The sequence below is a fragment of the Lutjanus erythropterus genome, chromosome 24 (assembly GCF_056507025.1).
Source record: "Lutjanus erythropterus isolate fLutEry1 chromosome 24, fLutEry1.hap2, whole genome shotgun sequence".
NCBI classification, from domain to species: domain Eukaryota; kingdom Metazoa; phylum Chordata; class Actinopteri; order Lutjaniformes; family Lutjanidae; genus Lutjanus; species Lutjanus erythropterus.
Window position 1 is genome coordinate 5,998,903 of NC_139340.1, and position 24,444 is coordinate 6,023,346.

The 24,444-nt window shown below is 38.9% G+C and overlaps 3 protein-coding genes across 5 annotated transcripts in view; 1 reads left to right on the forward strand and 2 right to left on the reverse strand.

Annotated features, from left to right (window-relative positions):
* The window catches only part of filip1l (filamin A interacting protein 1-like), a 98,738-nt gene extending 94,210 nt beyond the window's left edge, over positions 1 to 4,528 (forward strand). The window contains exon 6 of the mRNA XM_084713659.1: positions 3,641 to 4,528. Within this exon, the coding sequence (XP_084569785.1) occupies positions 3,641 to 3,850 (210 nt within the window). The 3' untranslated portion in view covers positions 3,851 to 4,528. The remainder of the gene's footprint in view (positions 1 to 3,640) is intronic.
* A 1,618-nt stretch (positions 4,529 to 6,146) lies between these two features.
* Positions 6,147 to 16,825, reverse strand: ect2l (epithelial cell transforming 2 like). Its single transcript, XM_084713694.1, has 21 exons — positions 16,599 to 16,825; positions 15,197 to 15,309; positions 14,941 to 15,103; positions 14,528 to 14,780; positions 14,208 to 14,442; positions 13,042 to 13,177; positions 12,753 to 12,918; positions 11,693 to 11,821; positions 11,508 to 11,600; positions 10,710 to 10,916; positions 10,501 to 10,604; positions 10,284 to 10,424; positions 10,115 to 10,201; positions 9,025 to 9,134; positions 8,686 to 8,833; positions 8,460 to 8,533; positions 8,223 to 8,379; positions 8,064 to 8,129; positions 7,847 to 7,935; positions 6,891 to 7,063; positions 6,147 to 6,781 (listed from the first exon to the last, which is right to left on the reverse strand). The coding sequence occupies exons 1-21, from the start codon at positions 16,722 to 16,724 to the stop codon at positions 6,648 to 6,650; spliced, it is 2,904 nt and encodes a 967-aa protein (XP_084569820.1). The 5' UTR covers positions 16,725 to 16,825; the 3' UTR covers positions 6,147 to 6,647.
* Positions 16,826 to 18,210: 1,385 nt separating this feature from the next.
* Positions 18,211 to 23,030, reverse strand: ccdc28a (coiled-coil domain containing 28A). Of its 3 annotated transcripts, none has more exons than XM_084713910.1 (6): positions 22,935 to 23,030; positions 21,960 to 22,152; positions 21,622 to 21,803; positions 20,386 to 20,540; positions 19,530 to 19,552; positions 18,211 to 19,424 (listed from the first exon to the last, which is right to left on the reverse strand). In XM_084713910.1, the coding sequence occupies exons 2-6, from the start codon at positions 22,121 to 22,123 to the stop codon at positions 19,370 to 19,372; spliced, it is 579 nt and encodes a 192-aa protein (XP_084570036.1). In that variant the 5' UTR covers positions 22,124 to 22,152; positions 22,935 to 23,030; the 3' UTR covers positions 18,211 to 19,369. The 3 variants fall into 3 exon arrangements, with proteins under 3 accessions (XP_084570036.1, XP_084570035.1, XP_084570034.1); XM_084713909.1 differs by lacking the exon at positions 22,935 to 23,030 and adding an exon at positions 22,368 to 22,519; XM_084713908.1 differs by lacking the exon at positions 22,935 to 23,030 and adding an exon at positions 22,279 to 22,519.
* Between the last annotated feature and the right edge of the window lie 1,414 nt (positions 23,031 to 24,444).

The following is a 24,444-nucleotide window of genomic DNA, read 5'->3' on the forward strand; positions in this document are numbered from 1 at the left end:
GTTGTATAAGGTACTTACTGAGAGTCAGTGTATTACCTACGATAATTGGTGGCTGGCACACCCCCAGTTTGGAGAATAAGAGACCAGCATGGAAGTTAAGTGATGTATTGATGTGGACAGGGTCAGCAGCAAAACATATTTAAGCTATTAAAAATATCAATATCAGTTTAAGTGTACACTATATTTATAAGATTTCCATTGCTTTGCCTTGCCATCAGACAACCTTTTCTAATGGGAAAACACTGTATGTAAGCCAAATATTACTCTCTCCAAACCAACCAAACTCCACTGGTAAAATCAGTCATTTTAACCTCACAGAACACACGGGTTGGTGGTCTACCACTGCCTTGATCTGCTAGTTTGTTAGTGTTGCTGTGTGACTTTGGTGAATCCAAACCATCCTTTTGAAACACTGAAGTCACAAAATAACACAAACAAACTAAAAGAGCTGCAGTGGTAGACCTGCACTTTCAATGTTCTGTGAGGTAAAATGACTGATTTTGTCAATGCAGTTTGGTTGGTTTGGACAGAGTGATATTTGGCTGACTTACCACCAGTTTACCGTCACGAAGGACAGTCTGATGGTAAGGTAGAGTGTTGAAAATATTGTAAAGATAGCTTTTGTTGCTGACCTTGTCCACAGCAGGTCATTGCTTAGCTTCCATGCTGATTCCCTCACTCTGACTATGAATAAGTACCTTATAAAACCCTACATCAAATAATCCAAACTATCCCTTTAACACTCCTGCCCAAAATGCAACATAAGTCTCTGATGCAAAAAGCTTTTTTTGTTTCAAAAAACCATTAGGGACACAGTTATCTAAAACACGGAGCAATATTAATTTAATGGATTATTTGAGGTGGTGCACGAGAACAAGCACATTCTGCAAAATGCAATTACAATTTGCAAATGTAGGAAAAGGAAGAACGAAGCTGTGATGATATGACTGAAAATGAACCTACAGTATGTGCCAATTACATCCCTTGATAACCCTGATGAAAATAATTGCCTTCCGAGTCTTGCTATGGAGTAATTTAGTCTCCGGAGGAGACAAACTATGAGGCTTACACATCTGTCTGGATGTCCAGAGATTTTAAAAATGTGTAAATGATGATTTATAGAGCTAATTAAGAAATATCAATACGAACATTTCCTGAAAAGGTCAGAAACTGAAGTGCCTTCTGCAGGCCTACTCAACTAGCAGCCCGCCAGCTAAATCTGGCCCGTTGACTATTTATAAATATCAAAAAATCATATCCTTGTGATTTTATTTAAATAACATGGTAACACTCAAACTTTATAGGTATTTACATTGTTTATTGGAAGTTGGTTGTAGCTGAGCAATCAGAATCAAGTATCTAACTAAGCCATGTAATAAGAAGTTTTAAGTCAGGCTGTTTAAGCAATTCAGGAGATTCAAACTGAACGAAAATGACATTAGATGCAACATTATGCTGATTAAAACAACAAGCTACTTTTAATCTAGGATTACAAACTCATCCTTAACCATTAAAGTGGAGAAAAAATAAAAAGATGCATTGTCTAGCACATCTAAATTCCTAAAAAAAAAAAAGATCTGTCTCCTCTGAGAAGAATTAAATTGGCCCGCTTTACCGTATTAGATGACAGTGAGTGTGGTTAGACGGTCAAAGTACTGTGGATAATTGCTCATATCACGTCATATATGAGCTGTTTATGCTGCTTATGAGTGCAGACAACATACTAGTAATGACTGAGGACTGTATACGGCTCAGCGTGCCGTCTGTTTTCGAGGTTACTCATAATTGTGGAAACATCTTATCAGACTCACTGTATGTAAACAGGATACAGTGTCTACTGTACAAGGACTGATCCAGAAGTGATGTACCTCAGTATCCTGGCACGTTGCAGCGTATGTAAACACACTGATTGAAGTGATTGCACAGTAAGCAGAGCAGTGAGTTGTTTAAGAATCTGAGAAATGCGATGTTTCCCATGATATTTCCCGTTCTTGTTTGAAGGCTGTGCTACAAAAGCCTGCAAAACACGGGTTTCTAAGCAACAAGCTCGCACTGTTTTTAATAATGGGATGAACTGGGACCATATTAGGGACAACAGTTTAAAAAAAAAAGTTTTTTTCCATTGGAGAGACAGCAACCTCCTATAATTAAAATAAAACATATCTAGGGCTGCAACCAATGATTACTTTCATTATTGATTAATCTTCCAACTATTTTCTCAATTAACTGATGAATCATTTTGCCTAGAAAATGTCAGAAAACAGTGAAAAATTACCTCTATAATTTATTGAATTATCAAAACATTTGCTGATTCATTTTCTCTTTATTGCCTAATTCAGTCCTTCCTGACTTTTTTCCTTGAGGGACGACTTTTCTATCACTGAGTAAACTGATGACTTCTGACTGAGTGAGCTCTCTTATGCAGAACAGTAAAGAACAACTGATGAACTGTACAATTAATCCAAATAGTGACATAATACCTGCAGGAAGTTTGTGTAAAATGAGTGATTTGGTTGAATTTTGAGCAGATTATTTCCTGTGAATGTTGCATGTTAAGCAACTTTTTATACAGTTCTATCTGTATTCTGTATTTTTTTTTATATCTACCAATCATAAATACTTAATAGGCTTCTTTTTGACAAATTCAGTGTTTTCTTCTCCTTGATGTACTTTTACTAAGGCAGGACAAGCCTGTTTTGCAATGACAGATGGCTCTTTTAATTTAGTTTTCTTCACTGTCATTAATGGAATGCAAAGAGATATATATTGTTAAAGATTTCTTAAACCTCTTAAAATCGAGGCCTTGCAACTCCTGTGAAGACCCCGAGTGGGGGTCAGCACCCCAAGGTTGGAAACCAAACCTTAACAGGAGTATTGATTATATAATAATTACAAAGATTTTTAACATTATAATCTCAACTTTAAACATAACTAAAACCCAAACAGCAACAGATGTGAAACAAAACTAGAATTATTACCCAAAGCAACACCGCTGCATTAAAAGTACAAAGGACACACTGTTCACTTTTGTTTGTAATAAAACATCTAAAAGAAAAGATTTTATCACACAGGGGTTCGTGATCTGACTTTGTATCATTTTAGGATTCCTTGATGTGAAGAGATTTGAGAACCATTATTATTTTTTACCTATTATTGTGCTGTTAACGTACTGACAGAGGTTGTTTTTGTTCCTGTGTGGTGGTTTTGTTTTATTACACTGATCAGGAGCAGTGCTCCTAGTTTTGTTGTATTCTGTGTAATGACAATAAAGGTTTTCTCCTCTATTCTAAAATTATAATTGGACTGATTGAACAATAGAATACGATCACAGAACAGCAAGACTAATGAGGAAAAAAACGTTTTTCTTCCAAAATTACTTCTTTTAGGGACAAAATGCAGCAGTAAAACTTTGGCACTTGGTCATTTACTGTCCATAAAATATGGTTTGATATCATCTAGTGGTCATCATCAGTACTGCATCAGATTTTGACTGACTGGTCTTGTCAAAATAATGTACATCCCATTTCCTCCCCACCTTCTCCCCACCTTCTTTGCTGTAAGTCATCGTACAATCTTTAAGACTACATTATTACTGCTCTTTATCGGACTTTACTTCATTGTTGGTCTGGTTTTTCCACAGATACCTCTAGAAGCATTCCGACGACCAGGACCGACAAGAATCCCCAAACCGAAGGGCTACAGCTCCCAGAAAGGGACGAACGGCACGGCGGTGAACGCGGGACTGCAGAACAAGACTCTCGCAGCCACTGGGGGGAAAGAACAGCCGACACACACGCCCGCTGCACACAACAACAACAACAACCCACATCTAGTGAACCGCAGATTGTGATAACACTGATACCTGTTCTGCTTTTTAAAATCTTTTGTCACAAGTTTTTTTTTTGTTTTTTTTTAACTTTCTGGAGCTAAAAACATCCTCACAGCTACTTCGGGTATTAAAGAGAATGACTAAAAATCTAAAGAACTAAAAGTAAAATTCTGTGTTGCATTATTTTTTTCTATCTTTTAAAAGAAAAACTGTTCCACTACTACCTGATCCTCATCTGTGGTGCTCTGAAAAACAGCAAAATGCAACTGATTTTTGTGTCAGTATCATGTTCAGTGTCTACACGTTGTATTAGGTGTAAATAAACGTGCAAACATTTTAGAAAGTAGTTCCATATCATATTTAATGTCACGGGTTTGTGTGAAGATGTCACTGTGATCATGATAAATTAAACTGGAGAGTAATATTAGGACATTGCGTCTGTTATACGGTTGTGCTGTTGAGAGAAAATGAACGTTTGTTTGTGTTGATCTGTGGAGATGTACAGGTGATCACACAGCCATTTATCCATCTCCTGGGATGGATCACATGGACATTTTTTAAATAAGTGGCAATAATGTACATAGGTGTAAAAGTGACGTGTTGTAATGCAGCTCCTTGATAGTGATAATCTTTAAAAATGTGACATTTGTGTTATTTTTGGTTATCAATAAAGATTTTTTATACCTGGAACAAGAGAAATGCCTCTGATCTGATTATAAAAATGACTATCTATAAAATAAAATCATAGTGATTCCAAAAATAAACAGGTAAACACAATTTATAAATCAATACTAATTTAAAAGACGAGGTTGAAGACGTAACATTGAAACATTTAGTATTTATTAACACTGAAAACTGGAAATATATCTGTGTAAATAATTGGGAAAATCTAATATTATATGAAGAGCTGATGTTTAAAGGTCAGATTGTCAAAGAGCTACTCATGATGCTAGAACCGTCAAGGTAATGCTACTGGTTTAACTGGCTTTTAACTGGTTTGTCAGTTTACAGCATGTACTTGAAGAGTGTTTAACACACAGATACAAAAAAGACAAGACAGGACGAATGAGGACTGTGGCAAACACAAGACAAAAACTACGACTGACAGGTCAAAATGTTGAACATAAAACAGAAAAAAAACTTAAGGTTAGTAAGGTACTACAGCAGTTTTTAACTGAAGCTACAACAAGTTTACAGTGCAAGAGTACAGAACATTTTAAGGAGCATCAATCATGTGGTGCTGCCAAAGTACTGTATTTTTCTGCTGTTGTTTCTTGCAGGGATGAAACTATTACTGGTTTTACAAATTCCTGGCAAATAATATGAGCATTTCAAATTCTAATTATCGTGAAAACCATGTTTGATTACTGCGCTTTGAAAAAGTCACAGTCATCTCCATCCAGCATCAACCACAGCTAACAACAGTCTTCAAGACGCAGACACAACAGCAAAGTGGGTCGCAAAGGATATGATGTCACTTCAAATTGTTGAGAGGTTTTCAATATGAAACTTGGTGAAAAGATTTCATTGTGTGTATCAGTGCTTCTTTCAACATTTACAACAGATTTTAACAATTTTCTTTCTTAATGCGAGCCTTCTTCTGACAGTCAAACAGATCAAATGGAACAAAAGGCCATTTTAAAGTGGTTTTCCATCAATAAGAATCTTCCAAGGTTGATGCCAAAAGGCATCAGAGTTTGTTTGTTCGTTGTTTAAAGGTCTAACACGACCATGCTGTGACAATAATGTCACATCATTTTTAATTGTTTTAAAAGAGAGAGCCTTGGAGTTTTTTTTTTGTGATTTCTGAGTACACATATATCCCAAAAAACCACCTCAAACCAGCTAATTTTTAGTCCAGGAAGCACCTCAGCCCAATATTTTTTGAATACAGTGATAATACTGACCTTTGGCCACCATAATTGTGAAACGAAATTTTCATACTGCTTTATCTCTAATGTCGAGCTGGTGACAAACTGACACTGCTTTTAAGAATGTCCCAGCTTATTAAATGCAGGATTGGGCGAAATGACAAAGTAACAAAATACTGGATTACTTCTGCATATTGCAAACACATAAAATGGTCATATTCCCTTTTGTTGACTTGTAAAAGTAATTACTGTGACAATATGATTACTTTCTTTCATTCTGCTTCAGGTTGCTGCCTGTTAAAAAGACGTTTTTCGCTTGCTCATGGTGGGAACTGTTGTAAATAATATTATGAAAAGTGCCCTGATATAACTTCTGCTATGATTTGGCGTCATGTAAATACAACTGAACTGAGAAATTGAAAGTGAGATACTCAGAACACGATTTAAACAGTGGCAGGAGTGCTATGTTTTTTCATCTTATTGTGGTCCTTTGAAAAAATAAAGAAAGGCCGACAGTGGTAGGGCTGGGTATCGATTCTAGAACTGTAATCATTTTTGTGTGTATTATAGCCAAAAGTTTTGGTGGCGTCTCAGCACACTGAACTGCCAACTCTATCACATAAAGCATTGCTCAACATCACCACACCAAAGACTCTATGGGTTGTAGCTGCTGCACGAGTGGCCCAATCACATGCTGCATTAAACTGAAGAATGGCTGCGGTGAATAAAACCATACAAATTAATTTTTCTCTCAATCTGGGTACAAACAGGATTATCGTTTGACTGCAAAAGTTAAATTCTACTTGGTGCTGGCTTATTTTTCTTAACAGTATTGAGCACCAATACCCAGCCCTAAACAGCGGTGTCCAACTGTGGTGTCCAACTGTGGTGTCCAACTGTGGTGTCCAAACCTCCTCTTGTCTTGCCAATGTATTGTTGCAGAGCTGTCACTGATGTTCTGTCAGAGCCGTGGTTATGGCTGAACGCAGCACAAACAGGAAGTGCTCTCTCTCTTCGCCTCTCTCCGTGGCACAAACCCAGGAGCGACACGGACCTTCCAGGACAAAGGCATGACTCACATCTACAGAGAAAATCATTTATATTCCTGTAACTTTCAGGATTTAGAAGACTTTAAGCGTCATACTGAAGATTACTGAGCACATTATATTCTTTATGTGGTGAAAACTCACAGCGTGTATGTGTGATCTCTCGAACAGCCAGGCTGCAGAGAGACACAGAGGCCAGGAAAGTGTGTGTGCTGCGGTGAGCCAGCGTGAAAGGTGTGTGACGCACATGTCGCCGCGTCAGTACCAAAGCATCGTTAAACAGGAACAGCCCCACATCTGACACTTGCTCATAGGTCCTGTGGAATGAAATTAATCACTGGATTAGATACACGAGCTTAAATTAAAGGGATAGTTTGGATTATTTGAAGCGGGGCTGTATGAGGCACTTATCCATAGTCAGTGTGTTACCTATTACCAGTTTGGAGAAGCAGCACAAGTGGAGGAAGCTAAGCAGTTTACTGATGTGGACAGAGTCAGAAGCAAAATGTATGTGTTCGATATCTGTTTAAGTGTATTCTGCATTTAGAATATTTTCACAGCTTTACCTTGCTGTTTGCTGATGACAAACCGCCTTCATATAAGCCAAATATCAGTCTCTCTAGTTAAACCAGACTCCATTTGCAAAAACAGTCATTTTAAGTCACAGAACACAGGAGCTGCTGGTCTGCCGCTGCCTCGATCTGTTAGTTTGCTTGTTTTATTGTGTGACTTTGGTGAAGCAGAACTAACATTTTAAAACACTGATGTCACCCAATAAAGCTAACAAACTGAGGCGGTGGAAGACCAACAACTCGTGTGTTCAGTGAAGTAAAATGACTAATTTCGCCAAAGGAGTGTGGTTGGTTTGACCCTGACTATCGATCTGTACCTAGTGCTTAACTGTGCAAATATTCCCAATATTTGTCACTAGAAAGTGATACAAAAGTAGTTCAATATAGAAAATTGAGCATAAATGTCTTTTTTTTAAAGTAAAGTTCTAAATGTATTTCTAAGTAAATAAGAAAAACTCATCAGTTGGCTTGTGAACCTAGTAAATAATGAAATATATCCACTCAGTGAAAGGACGTTAGTGTTGTTACCTGAGTGAGTCTGGAATCTGTTCATCAGGACTCCTGAGCAAAGCAGCATCCTGAGTTATTATCAGCTGCCTGTTTCCTTCACTGAGGTGCTACACACACATATGGAGGACAAACACCATGTTCATATTAAAATATTTCAACATCTAAGTTTCATATGTTGTGTTCAGAGTGTGAGAATAAAAATAAGACAGGGGGAGAGATGGTAGTATGTTTTTACCGGACAGCCTTGTATCATCTGCTGCGTTTCGTCCATCAGTCGGTCTCTTTCCGAGTTACGTTTTAACTAAAACAGAAGTGTATTCATTAAACTAAATACGGAAAAGCTGCATTTAAAATCAACCTGAGGAACAAGCCCAGCTCTGTGTGGGTGTCACACCTTCTGTATGAATTCTCTGAACTGCAGCAGGGTGTTGAGGGCAGAGGAGAGGTGTGTGTGGTCGGGGTGACCGGGGTGTGTGTGCACAGACAGAGCCTGCAGCAGAGTCACATACTCCTGGATTCTCCACACCGGACACAGCAGCAGCTCCTGCAGGCTTCACAAGCACTACACTTTAATTCATTAATTACTCATGCTCTTTAAACACATGAAAGATTCAAATGTGTGTGATGTTACCTCAGCATGTGTGTAGCAAGAGTTCGGTCTGCTCTCTTCAGGAAGGCCCGAAATGGAGGCTTTGTTTCCCTGCACTGACGCACAATACATGCACAATGCATTTGATTATTACCGATATATCTCACACTGACTTTACAAACTTTAACTGACAACACATCTGACTAAATTATGTACAAAATCAGTGCAGACTAGTTAGTTTAGCTTGACCACAAACACATGCTTTTACCTTGTCGATGGTGCTGAGAGCGGTGGTGTAGTTGTTGAGGTAGTTACTGTAAACTCGGAGTTTTGAGCACAGTTTTAACAACACATCTCCAACACACTGCTCTGCACCCCACTGCTGCAGCCTGGCTTCTAAATCCACCTGAAACACCCTGAAACAGACACACACACATACACACATCTGTCATGTCATGTCCACACAAAGAAGACAGTATCATATAAATATGATCCTTAATTAACATTACTTCATTTGTTCATTTTATAGAGATACGGTACAATAATGAATATTGGTATAAAAATACAAGATGTAAACATGCTGGGTTTTTAGCGAGAATGCGTGTACTTGTTGAGCTCCAGTATTTGTGTGACAGGGCTGAGGACAATGTGGACGTCGGCGTAGCTGAGAATGGCTCTGTTCGAGTTCAGAGCTGCTGTAAGTGGCTCCTGGTACACCTTCAACACAGAGAAAGAACAGCCACTGATTAAACGTCTTGGTTTAAGACAAAAACATTGACCCTTTGTGCACCTAAATGCACAAACAAAACACCTGCTGGGTTGGTTATTGCTCTGAAAATCATCTAAATCAGTGTTTCTCAAATGGTGGTACTAGTACTCCTTGGGGTACTTTAGTGTACTGCAGGGGGTACTTGAGATTGTTAAAAAATGTTGATTTAAAAAAATATTAGTCATGCATCATTTCTAAATTAATTATACTATGATACGTTCAGTAAAATGTAAATGTAAGTTCAATTAAAATATATTTTCTATTCAATATTCCTGTTTCCATTGCAGATGTTTGCTGCCGAAATCTGTCAACTGCCGTAAAACCTAGCAGAAGAAGAAAGCAACAAAAGCAAACACACAGGAAGCAGGAAGTATTGAATGTATGAGGAGGAATAAGCTTTAATAGGATTTATCTCAATAAGCTGACACTGATTGTGCTGCACTGTATTCTCTCTCTTCATAAAGGTTTTTTTTCCCACCAAAAATGTTTTGCTTTGGTCGGAAAAAAAATAGTGGAAAAAAATCTTTGAAACATTCGGCACATTACTGAAAAAAAGTTTCAGAACCACTGATCTAAATGATCCTCTCCAAATCTCATTCTAATGAAAAAGTGGGAAATGCTTGCAGGCCATGCAGCTGTGGAACCATTATTCTTTTGATATTCAATATTTAAAAGATTACAAAGGCATGATATAAACTCATAAATATATAAACTAATTTGCTGAAAGGGCCCAGCTCCTATCAAATATCAGTCGCTGTTTTCTGGACAGCTTTATCTAATATTCATCCAGAGGAAACATTTGTAAGTCAGATCAAGTTGGACCACAGCTGAAACAATGACCTCTCAGCAGCTAAACATGTGACAGTGTGACATTTCTGCATGTTTTTAACATTATAGTCTACCATTTACTCAAAAATGGAAGCCGTACCTTCAGCACAGCGCCCAGTCTCCCCAGATAAACACACTCGCTGTGGTGCAGCTCTCTGACGACTGCACCTCTCCAATCTAATGTCGCCTGAAGACAGAAAGACAGAAAATGAGCTGTACAGATGAAGTGTGCTCCTCCAACCGTCTCTGAATGGACAAAGCACACACACCTGTGGTAGCTCAGGTATCCGGCTGAGGCATTTCTGTGAGTTATGAGGTGCTAAAGAGAAATCATCTCCTCTACACTCTTTTCCCTGCTTCTCCTCACTCCATCTTGTCAGGAAGACGGCAAGGAACTCCACAGGTCTGGTCTGAAGATGAGAGAGAGCGTGATTAACTTTGGATCACTTCAGTTTCCTACAAAAACTCCTTTACAGTAATTTCCACCTCTTCCTGTCTTGTCAGAGCAGTGAGTCCCTCCATCAGAGCCTCATTTAGATCTTTGGACACACACAGCTCCTCCAGGTGGATTTCCTCCCACAGAAAATGACCTATAAACACATGAACAGATTCTTCACAAAGTTTTACAGGACGTAGAGTATGCAGGCATTTGTTTAAACATGCCATCGGTCCAATTAAATGTGCGTGAAACCCACCTAGAGCTCGGCCCCTGGCCCGCAGGCTGATCCGCCGAAGCTGTGGCCCCAGGCGGCCCCTCAGCTCCCCGAGAGCCTCCTCCATCCACTGAGCCTGTGCGCACCAGCCCTGCAGGACGCTCTCGCACACAAACTGCAGCGCTGGAGCGGCCGGCTGCACGTTCAAGAGGCCGGAGCACGCACGGCCTTCAGACCACTCACTCAGGACTGGAGACAGCAACAGAAACATGATGCTTAGAAACCATTGTACATGTGGCGGTCTACTGAATAATCAAGGTAAATCTAAAAAAAATGATATTAAAAAATGATAATATTTCAGTCCGTTGACCCTGTGACAGTACAACAAGTGTAAAATTATGCCTTTATGTGTAATTTGCAGCCTAATATTACATTATATAACTGTTTAACACATGTTGGGTTGTACCTTTAAACTTAAATGGAGTTTGATTGGCTGTGAGTGTTTCTATCTTTCATCAAAGCGCTCTGAAAGTGATCTTAACGATACCATTTGTGGTGTGTCTGCCATCCACTTGAATTAGAATCATTTTTAAAACAACATATTTAAAGTTACTAATGGTTAGTTATCGTTCTTGGTGCGGACGACCGTTTACGAGAAAGTCAAGACGTCGCACTGAGCCAAGAATCACATCAGGCGCCTGCTGGCTTAACATATTTTTAGGAGGTGTTAGTGGTAGTTTTGAGGTCACAAAGAGCATTTTGCTAAGCTGGGGTGTTTTTGACAAACATTTTTTAGCTGAAGTCACTCAGTTGAGCCAGTTTCGTGCGCAGCTGACTCACTGTTTTGGAAACTTCCGGTGGCAAGACCCATCGGCGCCCGAGCTTCCAGACCAGTCAGAGTGGAGAGGGTCTGGATGAGAGCCACTCCTGATGCTGAGGAAGAGGACAGACGTCAGTGAGACAGATGCAGAAGAAACGGTGATGGATGCCAGAGAAGTGTGTATTTCCTGTCTGTGACGACCCACCAGATGCAGCCAGTGGGGAGAAGATGTCGATCCCTCCTCCTTCTTCAGTTGGTGCCACCCAGCCACTCAGTTTTTCCCAGAATTCTCTATGATCAGGGGTCAGCAGAGTCTTCTCTGACAGGCTACTACCTGAAGGTTAATGGTAAAACAAAAAAGTGGATTAGTAAACTGAAAATATCCTTAAATATACAGAGATGCAATGATGAGTTACCTTTTTTAATAATTGATTAATCACTTTCGGAAGGAAAAAGGTCCAAATTCTCTGATTTTAGCATCTGAAGTGTGACTATTTTCAAGTTTTAGATAAAACAAGACATAATGATCAACATTTCTCACCATTTTCTGACATTTTATGGACCAAACAACTAATAAGTTACATTTTCTGACTTTTTATGGACTTAGCAACTAATTTATTAATCGAGAAAATGATAAAGAGATCAAATGATAATGAAAATAACCAACAGTTGCATTCCTGTTAATATGGCAACTTTTCAGAAAGTAGGATTTTAAATTAATCAGGTTTGAAAAGTTAGACAGTAAACAGTAAAAAACAGTAACAGTAAATGTCATAAGCACTAAAAATATTCATAATTTTCCAGCAAAATATGCCCCTGAAAGGCAACTTCACGGGCCAAAAGGAAAACTGTGACTGAGTAAATTAATCAATGTGCCACAGTGCACAGCGTATGAAAAATTATTATTATTATTTTTTATATACATAAAATGGTGTATGCTCAGAAACAATTGAAAAACTTCACACTTTTTTTCTTGAATCATCAAATTAAAAGCAGAACTCACTGATCTGGAGAGAGTTGAGTCCGACATAATGTAAAATTAATTAAGATTTATGACAGTTAGTCTTGGGCCAACTCTCAGCCGAGGGACAAGGATTACCACTGACTCTGTCACATCACAAAAAGGCATGAAATGGTTTCAGCAGATGTGCTGCCTTCACAGTATCCTCAGAGATAAACTTCTCACACTGGAGGCTCCAGTTGGACTGGAACTAGCCCTGGCAGCGTTTCCGCACATTAAGACACACACGATTATTAATTCTCACCGTACAGCAGATGGATTTCCTCCGTTCCTCCTGGAGCTAACAGGCCCAGCCTTTGAGCTCTCTGCCCAGAAATGGCCCTCTCTGCCTGGGCTAACAGAGCTGAGAGAGTCCCTCTGTGGTCGTACAGAACCACAATCACTCCTGCCTTCACACCACTCAGCAGCAGCTAGGAAACGAGCAGACAGGGAGAAATATTATACCTTCATCTTCCCACTGTGACTTTTTCTTTTTACGCTCAGTGTCATCTTCCATCACTGTCTGATGGACTCTTTATTTTTTATTTTTTCACCTCGTAGGCAGGAGTCCTGTCAGAGATCAGCAGTAAGAGGGCAGCAGTGGGCCGGTGGACGGGAGAGACAGTGTGTGGCAGAGCAGGTCTGTACGTGAAGGAGGACAGAGCTCCACTGGCTTTGTTCAGTCGTACACTGAGAAAGGAGACAGAGGTTTGGTTAGCATTAAATGCGTCTCATTCGTTTAAGCTCTTCCGCTCCCCCACCTCTACTGTACCACAGACCTATTTTGTCATTTATAAGAGGAGGCAGGGGATCTTGAGGGGGAGACAGCAGGTCAACGGTATATGCCAAAAAAGATGTGGTATACATCATCCAAAACCTGGGAACCTGAAGATTAATTTGCAATGCAGCTGAATAAGGGCTTAGAACATGATCATAAAAGTATTTGATGGCCTTTCCCATGCTTTATATTAAGCTGCAGCATTTTTGGGGTTGATACTGTTTATTACACAGATTTGGTGTAAAATTTTACCATTTTGGTCACCTGTGAATATATAAAGATGGTCAAAAAAATACCTGTAAAATAGCAAATTAAAACACAACACCTTTGGAAACAACATAGAAAAATTAATGCTTTGATTTGCCATCATAAACATTTGACATTAACTGCATTTTTCAGCGACTGGATGGTGAGTGTGTCTCTTCTGCCCCTTATTGTCAACAGACATAGGAAAGCCATCCATGCTCTGAACGCTCCAGGTCTCCGGTTTGTTGTTGTGACATTCATTAAGGCTGTGATTTTCCCAGAGGTCAGTGTGGATTATTTTATACAGTGAAGTCACATACAGTTTTACACAGGTTTATACAGTGAGCCTCTGAAAGACTGAAGATAATGTTGGCTGCAGAGTTACTGACACACAAACACAAATGCAAAACAAGGTGTGGTTTTCACAGGCAGTTCTGTGCTGGAACTATTTCTTGGCCTGGCGCAGCGACTTCAGTTGCCAGGCAACAAAACTATTTGCTCAGGATATTTGATTACAAAGTTACTGGATTATATTGATGCACACTTCTCCTCTAATATTCTGCTTCCCTTGTGTACATTATGTAAAAACAACTTGTAATATAATCATGCACTTCAGTCTAAAATATTATGGAATTTTATATATTGAACTGTATCTTAAAACAGATAAATGATATGAGTGAATTTGTAGACAATCACCTGCTGGGACTGGAGGCCTGAACTCTCTCCACGCTTGTGGCTGCAGTGATGCTCTGTCCCTTGTCCAGGCTGAGACAGAGGCTGGGGGACGCAGCAGTCTGTGGAGGCCAGGAGAGAGAGGGCCAAGAGCTGAGTGTCAGTCCAGCGCTGGACCTCCCTGTCTGGGTTCCTCCACCTCTGGCTGCGTCTGTCTTTGTGTAGCTGCCCCAGGCTCTCCTGCTCCTCAGAGACACTCCTGAAAATATCACAGGTATATACACTGAGGGCATCTTTTTTTTGAGAACTTATCATTTCTTTTTATTTATTTCTTTCCTGCTCACTCTTCTCCTCCTGTAGTTTGTCTCTGATCATCTGCCGGATCCTCCTCTCCTTCCTCCTCTCCTCCTCCTCCGCCACCCCGGAGCTTTGTTGATTGAGGGTCCCGTACTGCTCAGCCGCCTCCCGTGGAGTGAGCCAGTCCAGCGTGGAGACGCAGGAGACATAGTGGTTCTTCCATGCTCCAAATTCTTTCTCAGCTGGAGTATAGGGAAGGAACCAGCCTCTTTTGATGCAGCGGCCGGCCCAGAGACAGTCCTGGACAGGAGTAGTTCAGGTTTTATTTGTAGTTTCCTTTCTTAACTTATCTTACTTTCATTATTATTCTGGTTTTTGCACTTATTTTTATTACACTTTATATTTTATATTTCACTTCATGTTTAATATTTTGTTGTTAATTTATTTTGTTGCCTCTCACCTGTTCAGAGAGCACCCTCCAGTGCCAGCTGACTTGGGCGGCGGAGCAGAGGTCGCGAGGGGTCAGAAATGACATCACATACAGGGACAGGAAGCGTGGCAGCACCGATGTAAAGTCCACGCGAGTCACAGGAACCGTCTCGATCAGCAAATCCCGACAGTACCTGCTCAGATTGCCAGACTGTTTCATTTGAAGTCTTTTAAAAAACACAGTTACTTGATTGTTATGACACAAATTTAAATAAAAAAGGTCTTACTTGAGCTGTGACCTGGTGCAGCGCGTGAGCAAAGAGTGCAGCAGGTGTTTCCTCTGCCTCTCTGTCCACAGATCAAACCAGTGGAGCAAAAGATTCATCCTCTCCTCAAATAACTGGAAGAAAAGGGAGAAAAGGACACTTAACAAAACTCATTCAAACTTTCTCAAACTTTATAAATTCGGCGAAGGACATGTGTAAGGTGCACCTCATTGTGTAAGAGTCAAACTGCTCTGCCAAGACCTACAAGAGCTTGATCCAAAACACTGATGAAGACAGGAGGAATAGCAAAACTCCAGATAATTAATGAAAGACCGATGGTGTGAAAATGTTAGTCTAATGGAGCCATTAATAAAAGAATAGAGTCCAGTCTTTCTTTTGGCGACTGTGGGCTTCATCTTTTCAAGATTATTCTTTATCTAGAACATCACCATGTTTTTTGGGTTTTTTTTTAACATATATGCAGAGTAATTTAACAAGCGTAGGGTGTGCATGAAAATAATGGACAAACTGCTTCCTATATTGATTCAATAAGAGACAGTGCATCTAATTTTTCAATACTGTATTTTAAAATACAGGACAGGTGGCAACCCTACAAGCACAGCAAAAATAATGAGAAATGAGGATTATATGAGTCTATGCATTGACTTTTTTTTAAAGGAAAATGTTGCATATTAAGCCTTTAATGCAACATTCATGCATCAATTATTACAATTCAATATATAATGTATAGGCTGTGACTGTGAAATGGAGCATTTTGCATAATAAGTACTTTTACTTTTGGTTATTTAAGCATATTTTGAGTTTAATACTTAAGTAATTTTATTTAATAAGGATTTTGAATGCAGGATCTGTACTTGTAAAAAAATTATTCCTACACTGTATTCCTATTTTTACTGACATAAGCCTAAAGATCAGAAACTTGGATGCCCAAAACCACCTCTACACTAAATCCACGTTTTGCAAAGTTGGTTGAATTAAATAATAATTACAATAATTACAATTTACCTTGGCATGATTGATCTTTTGGTGCTGAGGACAGTCGACCGGAAGCTCAAAGAGGAGACATCCAGTCACTTTGCACACCTGATCCAAATCAGGTTGATCATCTAAACCCTAAATGGTTGTGTAATTTCATGTTCGCATCATTGTTCACTGTTATTTTAAAACTCATGCAAGCATTTTTGCAGCAACACCTACACCACAATACAACTTTTAAGAAAGGACTTCAAAATAAATCGGGTTTAAGTCGGTTTCTGTACATTTTAAATCTGAAACAGTCCAATGCACTGTATAATAATTTGGTCATTACCGCCATCTAGTGGCGATCAATAAAATACATCTAATATGACTAAAAGTTTCTGTTATAAGGCTTCAGAGCAGGTTGTGTCGGTGTTGGTCTGACCTGCAGGTTGTTGGTCTTGTTGTTGAGCGGGGTCCAGGAGCTGAAGCGGGTTTGCTGGACTCGCTGGGGGTCGTGGTCTGTCCCGCTCAGCTGCCACCGCTTCACTGAGTGCAGGTTCGTCTCCATGTCCCTCACACCGGACTTCACCAGCTGAGGGGGAAAACGGTCCTCCAACTTCTGCTGGAAGCTGTGAAGTGCAGATTACCGTCAGATTTCGCTTTTTTTCTGCTGAGCGCAAAACAGGCTGCAACTGCGCAGCTGCCCGTCACCATAGAGACGCATCAACAAAAGGATGAGCTGCACATTCCTTCACACTGCAGCAGCACATCTGATCCCTCCTCCTCTTCATTAATAAGTAACATGAGGGGTTCAAGTACACGACAATGACACGAACAACAGCTTGTCAGAATAAATAAAAACAAATTGCATATGATTTTGGACTACAAGAGGCACTTGAGCATTATTATTAATCTGTAATGATGTGCTAAAAACTATTCATGTTATAATGCAGTTAATTAATCAATAAATAAATGACAATGCAGGGATCTTAAAAGGGAAAATTTGGCATTTATCATTTGGAAGTTCAGTCAGCCTTGATGCTGAAAGTAGTCAGAGCAATAATGTGTGCAGCTGAGCTCTCCTGCTGCAAAATCTGATGTTCATCCTGCACCCGGCGATGTGACAGTGATGTCACTGGAAGCAGGAAGAACTGCAGGCTGTTTCAGCTTGCATTTCTACGCTGTGTTTCATTAGCTGTCCAACATACTGTGGTTCACTTCCCTGCAGCGCATGCTCTCAGGAGAATCCCTGCTATTTTATTCAATTTATCTGAAAAACTGAAGCCAACTTGGTGAGATCAACCCTCTAAAGCACACGAGACTTCAGTCCTAAGAATAAAATTATTTAATCGAGTCCTCTAGACTATCCAAATGTTATTGGACTGAATCAAACCCTGGTGTTAAAATGAGTAATTTTAAATAAAGTTATTTATCATTTTACACTTCTTTCACAATCTCAGTCTATGGGAAAAAGTCTTTTGGGTCGCAGTACATGGTTTGGCTTCAATGTCAAATTTGTCTCAAAGCCTGGGGTACTTGGTTTTGGCCAACAAAGTAATAGTTATATACATAGCTAGCACAGCAACAGCTTTCTCAGTCAATATTGCACACACTGAAGAATTTATTTTTTCAATTGACAACTTACCATCAACACTGACTGAACATCCACCTAAACATGTTCCCTTTAATTTTAGACATAAGAAAAGTGTAGACCACACTGAAAATTTGATGGTAACTCAGCAGGGGAGGACTGACACGGAGTGGCGTGTTTTCCAACATGTTTAGTCCCTCAAAAATGCAAATCATTTAGCAGAAAAAGAAAAGCGATCCTTGCATTACAATAGGGTCCTTGCACCGAGGCTGGTGCTCAGACCCTAAGAATCCTTCTCTCATTTTTCCCTCTTATACTCTTCAGAATGAAATGTGTTCTTTATGGCTGATATTTCTCTTTTTCTCACATTATTTCCTCACCCTCTCCTCTCCAAGTCCTTGGTCAGCGTTCTTCCCTGTTCGCTTCATTTAAAACGGACGGTTCAAAAACCAGAGGCAAGAGATTCAGACAACACGTTTATTAAGTCAATAAAAATAAATTCACAAACAGTTAAAACACTTCAATAGTCCCACACCCCCCACCAACACTTGCTAAAATAAGACAAAATAAAAGATCATTTACAATCAAAGCAGCATCAACAAATGATTATCTTAAAACACAGAATCCAAACCTACAATGTTCCATGTAAGTCGATTAAAAGGTGAGAACCAATAAGGCAAAAATGACTAAATCAAGAAAAATTAAGGCATGGCTGTGATGTCAACATTTGGATTATTCTTTTCCAGTGGCAAACCAACACGCCTGTGATAATGTGCCATGTGCTCCGCATGTTGCATGGATATGTGCAAATATATTCAACACTGAGCGAGGTGTTGGAGGTGACAATCAGGCCACTCACATGTAGCAGGATATCAAATGCAAAAATCACAAACTGGGGTCAATGCTTATATTTTTTTAATTGTAACATACAGCGCACTGTGAGTTTAAATAGTATTTATTGACCGATTTAATTAATTAAAGCTAGTGTTTAAAGCTCTATGTTGAAAAATAATTATTTCTGTATCTATATTTTGTTAAGTCTACCTCTGGGTATTTAGTTTGTGACGACGCTGATTGACCTGTGACGACAGATAAGACAAAGTGCAACAAAATGAGTTTAGATCTAGATTTATCTGAGAAAATGAGCAAATCTGAAGTCAGTTCACTTTTAACAAAGGCTATAAATAGACACTGATGAGTTCTTTTTATCAATATCACTTTGGTTAGCAATGTATTGCAAATCTAGACTGGTTGGAAATGAGTGAACTGACTTTAACTTGACTTTAAGCAGGCCGTGACAGGGATGCACCAATGCCGATCTCACTGCACAACTCAGCCTAAAAGAGAAAAGATAATACACCGTTCAATACTGTCCTCTTGCTGTTTACAATTTATACTCAATATAAATGAAAAGTAAGGCCATCAGTGCATCCCTGTGAAGACATCTTACGATACATCCATCCCCCTGTACAAACAGGGAACGCTGGTGAGCAGCTTTGTTGCCTTTTCTGCCGTAATACTTAAAAGAAAGTGCCTCGAGCTTGCTTCAACTCCATCGCGGCCCCTCTAGGTGGCATGAAACAAACAGCCGGGTGAGACGGGGTTGAGAGGAGGTGAGGAAATCACATGCTGGCAGTCCTCGGGATCTCTTGGGAGTCGGCTAGATTCAATTTCTGACTGGAGAAGCAGGGTCAAGAAAAAAAAACAGGCGAAAATCTGAAGTTTTTGACATAACTGAAGGCAAAGAAGGAGACTGGTGAATGTTGATTATCAAAAGGATACATGGAAGAACTCAGCTCCTCAAGCTGTGGAGAAAAAGAACATTTTTATCTTATTATACAACTTAATTGGTCCTTAATATGATCTGAATGTGCCACCATCAAAAAACTCAACTAAAAAAGTCAACAAGTTGTTTTCTTGCCCTTACGGAGACAACTGTCCCTGTTTGTAGATATTTGTTATTTAATTGACAGAACTGAAATGTGATTGAGTTGTACTTGCACGGAGTAACCACAAGGGGGTGATAAATGAACATCCAATAATGAGACACTCTGTCTGTTCTTAAGTAATGAAGTAAAACAGCTGATAAACATGCCAAAAAGAGGCACTTTGTACACTTTAATTAACTGTGCATGCCTTCATAAACTGTATTCCATTGCTGGTTAATTGAATCTACCACCATTCAAGACTTACATATTGCACAACAAATATTTTGCACTGAATGAGGATTAAAGTCTCTCTGTGTGTGAGGGTCTGCAGGCCATGTTATTCTAGTTACAGACTTGAATAGCTGCACAAATAGCTGATTTTATTCACTTTTACAGATATTAAACAAATTTCTCTCATTTTCAGTGCACTTTAAAAGACCCTCTAGACTTTATTTTGTTCAACACGCAACAAGCAGCTATATAAACTCTTAAAGACTAATGTGGCAGGCAATAAGCAGCTAAATCCTTTCTTGGGAACTTGACTAGTTATACCACATCAGTGCATAACAAAGTACATGTAACAGCGCACTGAGCTCCACATGCTGTATCACTAACATACCAGGAGCAGACCTGTTCACCAAGACTGTAGTGTCTTAATTCAGAGAGGATAAAGTCAGAACATTTTACAAATTGTGCTGTTATAGCCTTACATTAAGAAGTAATTTGTCCATGTTGGTGTCGCAGGCCATTTTCCTCTGGTCCTCGGGCATTTCGTCAACCTCGCCATAGAGGTCAAAGTGCAAACGGGCCAGCTTCTCCTGCATCTCCCTCACATGCTCCATCTGGTCAATGGAGCACTCATTTCCTGTCACAAAGAGAAGGAAAAGAAAACTTGTCAGCTGTTATACGTTTACTATTAGCTTGCCTGAAACAGTATTTTTTTTCTGCTTTAGTTGCACAAGGTTGTGTTCATCTTAAGACATTTGTAGGACAATAGCTGCATTTACATGGACCCTAATATTCAGCTAACTATTTTAATAATAGTCCAATTAGAATAAAAATGCATAATGTAACCAGCTAAATAAGAAGAGACTCACCCTACCAGTGGGAATTTTCATTTGGGTTGAGAGGGGTGCTGTAAACCTTGAATAATCCTCTTAAAAGGGAAATATTACTGCCTAATGACCACGGAAAACCTTAATCCAGTCAGCTCTCTCTTGTTGGAATAAACATATTATTTGTGCATATGTTTGTCACATGTGGGGATAAACTGGGTGACATGAGCATGTTTCTGGAGGGACAGACACATGTTGAATATATAACATAAAAGACTGTTATATATAGAGTCAGCATAAATACCATAGAAGAAGTATTACTTCAAAAAATAAAAATCAGTCTACCACTTTTCACAAAGCTGATGTTACTTGGTACCAGGTTGTCACTATTTAAACATGTATGAAAGTTGAAATTGCATCTAAATAACTATAATTACAAGAATTTCATGATGAATCATTGTGTGAAGATGTCATGTTTTACAAACTGTTAGATGTGTACATTTACTGACAAGCGAAGAAATATAAAATCTGAATTTTTAAAGGGCACTTGGTACAGCAGGCTCCCCCAAAAAATGAACAGCCAAATTCCTGCAAAAATCTATCACTTTAAAAGGTTGGTGACTTTCTGACCAATTTATAAAATGACAACAAGATCTTTTATAAACCACAGATAGTTAAATCTCATGTCGGCATAAAATCTACTGCAATAAAGTATTAACTTTTATTAATAACTGATTCATCTGTTGTTGCCACTGTCATTTTCATCAAATAGACATTCTCCTGTGAGAGGCTCTAGCTGGTAAACAGCCTATAAAAGTAATAAATAAACAAATAATTGTTCATGCAGCTAACGTGTACTCTAAAGAATAGTCCATTTGCAATTCAAATTACCAAATGCTTGTAGTTTCCCTGAGTGGAAGTCGTTGAGGAGACTAAGTAGGCCATTCTCCATCTCCTGCACATCTGAAACATCAGTCAGAAAGGAGTGCTGGATGATAGGTGCTGCTTGACTCTGGTTCTGATTAGCTTTACCACCCAAACCCAAATGATGCCTGGGTTTGTCTCTGACCCCCCTGGAAAACACCAAACAAAACAGTCAGTGATGACAGTTCCACATCATCTCAAAAGAGTAGAAACCTCAAATAATATAATTCCTTCATTTCTGATGAAGATATAAAATACATATTAAGTTATAATAGGTAAAATACTCATAGTTCTAAAGTGGCTACCTCCTACTCTTGTTCTTTTGGCTGGAGTGAGTCCCAGTGTTGTGGCTGTAGCCTACATGTCGTCCCCCGGAGGAAGTGCTGGTTTTCCGGGTAGAGCCACCAGTCGGAGCCGCTGTGTTGGTGGAGTTCCTGGGACTCTTTCTCTTTAGCTTTCGCTCCTCCATAACTTCATGTTATGATGCCGTCTGGTTAGCTAGATAGAAGATACGACACAAAAGGTGACAACAGACACGGCAGACAGCGCTGTAAGTTAATGTAGAATACAGTAGCTGCCTGACAGGTATGATTGTGGTTCGTGGCCGAGCTAACATTAGCTTACCAGTTAGCTCGTCGGCTAATCCCCAGACTGACAAAGTGCTCGTTTAAGTTAAATATCACAAACCGAAGCCGATGAACACATTAACCCACAGCTGCCTCTGATCTTATCTTTCGTCTTCTGTGGCGATGACAGATAGCCGACAAGGTTCAAACATTTGGTAAAACATACAAAACGCGTATGCAACTCGTAGGCTAGAAAGCTAGCCTGTCAACTCCGAAAACTTCCTGTTTTGATGGGACGCAACAGTCGTATCTGGAAGGCAACCACACATTTTTTAAAGTCTCGCGAGGTTTGTATGCGCTGTTTCTTCTTTGTGTACGTTGTACATACTAACTTACTTTTTATGAATTGGCAACGTCGTGGTTAGGATCCGAGTACTTTAAGGGATAGAAAACACTTGACTGGGGTTAGAAAAAGTTAATGCTTTGGGTTAAAACGATCAATCGCGCGAGATCTTTCACTTATCTGGGGTTCCCTTCCACACACGACCAACGCAATGAACCCGAGGCAAGCTGAATTCCAAATCTTGGACTAAAACACGGTATGTCATCCAACTTAACAAAATGGTTAACTTTGATAACACTCGACGTTTGGAATAGCACAAGAGTACTTATTTAGGACAAAAAGTGCACCGTACCTTGATTAAAGTTTCTCACCTTCTCTGCGTAGTGTCCTTCAGAGGTTTCCTAACCACGAATTGGAACTCGGTCCAACATCGGCTGTATTACATGACAGTCGTGTGTTTCTTTCCAACATTTTTGTGAACTTCATGCAGGAAAAAAGTTGAATGTCTTGTATATAATACGACCTTGCTGGCAAAATAATAGATACACAATTGAAGCATTTCAAAAATTCATTCTCTATCTTTCTAAATTCATTAAGACACAGTAGTAATTAAAAGCAGATAAAAAGTTATTTAAAGTAATGAAATAATGGCCTTTCTCACAGGTATAGAGGACACTTTTTTAGTTGTAGCTAATTTAAAAAATATATATACTATTTTTATAATATAAAATACAATATTTAAAATAACTATATTAATTATTACTATTATTATTATTGAAATTCTGCAAAACAGAAAAAAGACAGTGTTACACAATAAGCCAACACAAAATACAGACAACATGCAAAACAAAATAAGACAAAACAATATATAATCTTCAACCTTGCAGTACTGACCAAATAAGAAAATAATAATTTGAAATAATCTGAAAGTGCAACAATAAGCAGCTGTGTAATACTGTGGTGTACAGTGAATTCATACCAAACATTTTAACTAATACTCTTATTGAGACTCTTCTTGCATTTTCACAGTTATTTATAGACTCAGTTTTTCAGCATTCATGTTTGTTTCTTGTTTATGTACTGTTGTTATATATTGTATTAAACATGCTTTTACATGCAATTTACATGTTTTTAACACACTTCTTATTTCTATTTTCTATTTTTCTGATTACCTTCCTGTGTTTGTATATATTTCTATTCTTGCATGGAAGCAACAAACCCAGTGTCCCCCCTGGAATAAATAAAATATTTCTGATTTCTGTTAGCTGTGTTCTCAGTGGTATTGTAATGAACCAAGGTCATGTTCTACAGTGTTTGAACTCTTGAATACAATGAATGAAGTTATTTTTAATTTCCCTGCACTCTCCACAGAGGAATTCTTTATTTATTCTTCTTATTCTTTCTTATTATAACCACACCCATGGTCAGTTAAGAGGGACAGAAATATCTCAAACAAATAGTTTCCACTAGAGTCTTAATTTAGTGCCAATGGGTCATTTCTTTAAAGGCTACACCGCAGGCATCATCAAGTCCTTTTTCTCCCTTATGGAGAATGTATTCCCTTTTTGAAGACGTTTTTTATCTTAAATATTTGGAACACCACATTTCAAAGGAGATCTTCCCTTTATAAGTTACAGAACTGAACTGTGACTGAGATGTAGTTACATGATTTCACCACAAGGGGGAGATAAGTGAACATCCAATAATGATCCTCACTCTCCGTCCTCTAAATTAATGAAGTATTAATGGCTGATAAACATGCTGAAAAGAGGCACTTTGTACACTTTAATTAACTGTGCATGCTTTCATAAACATAAACTATATTCAAAATGCTGATTAATTGAATTCCACACCACCATTCAATCTTTATTATTAATTAGT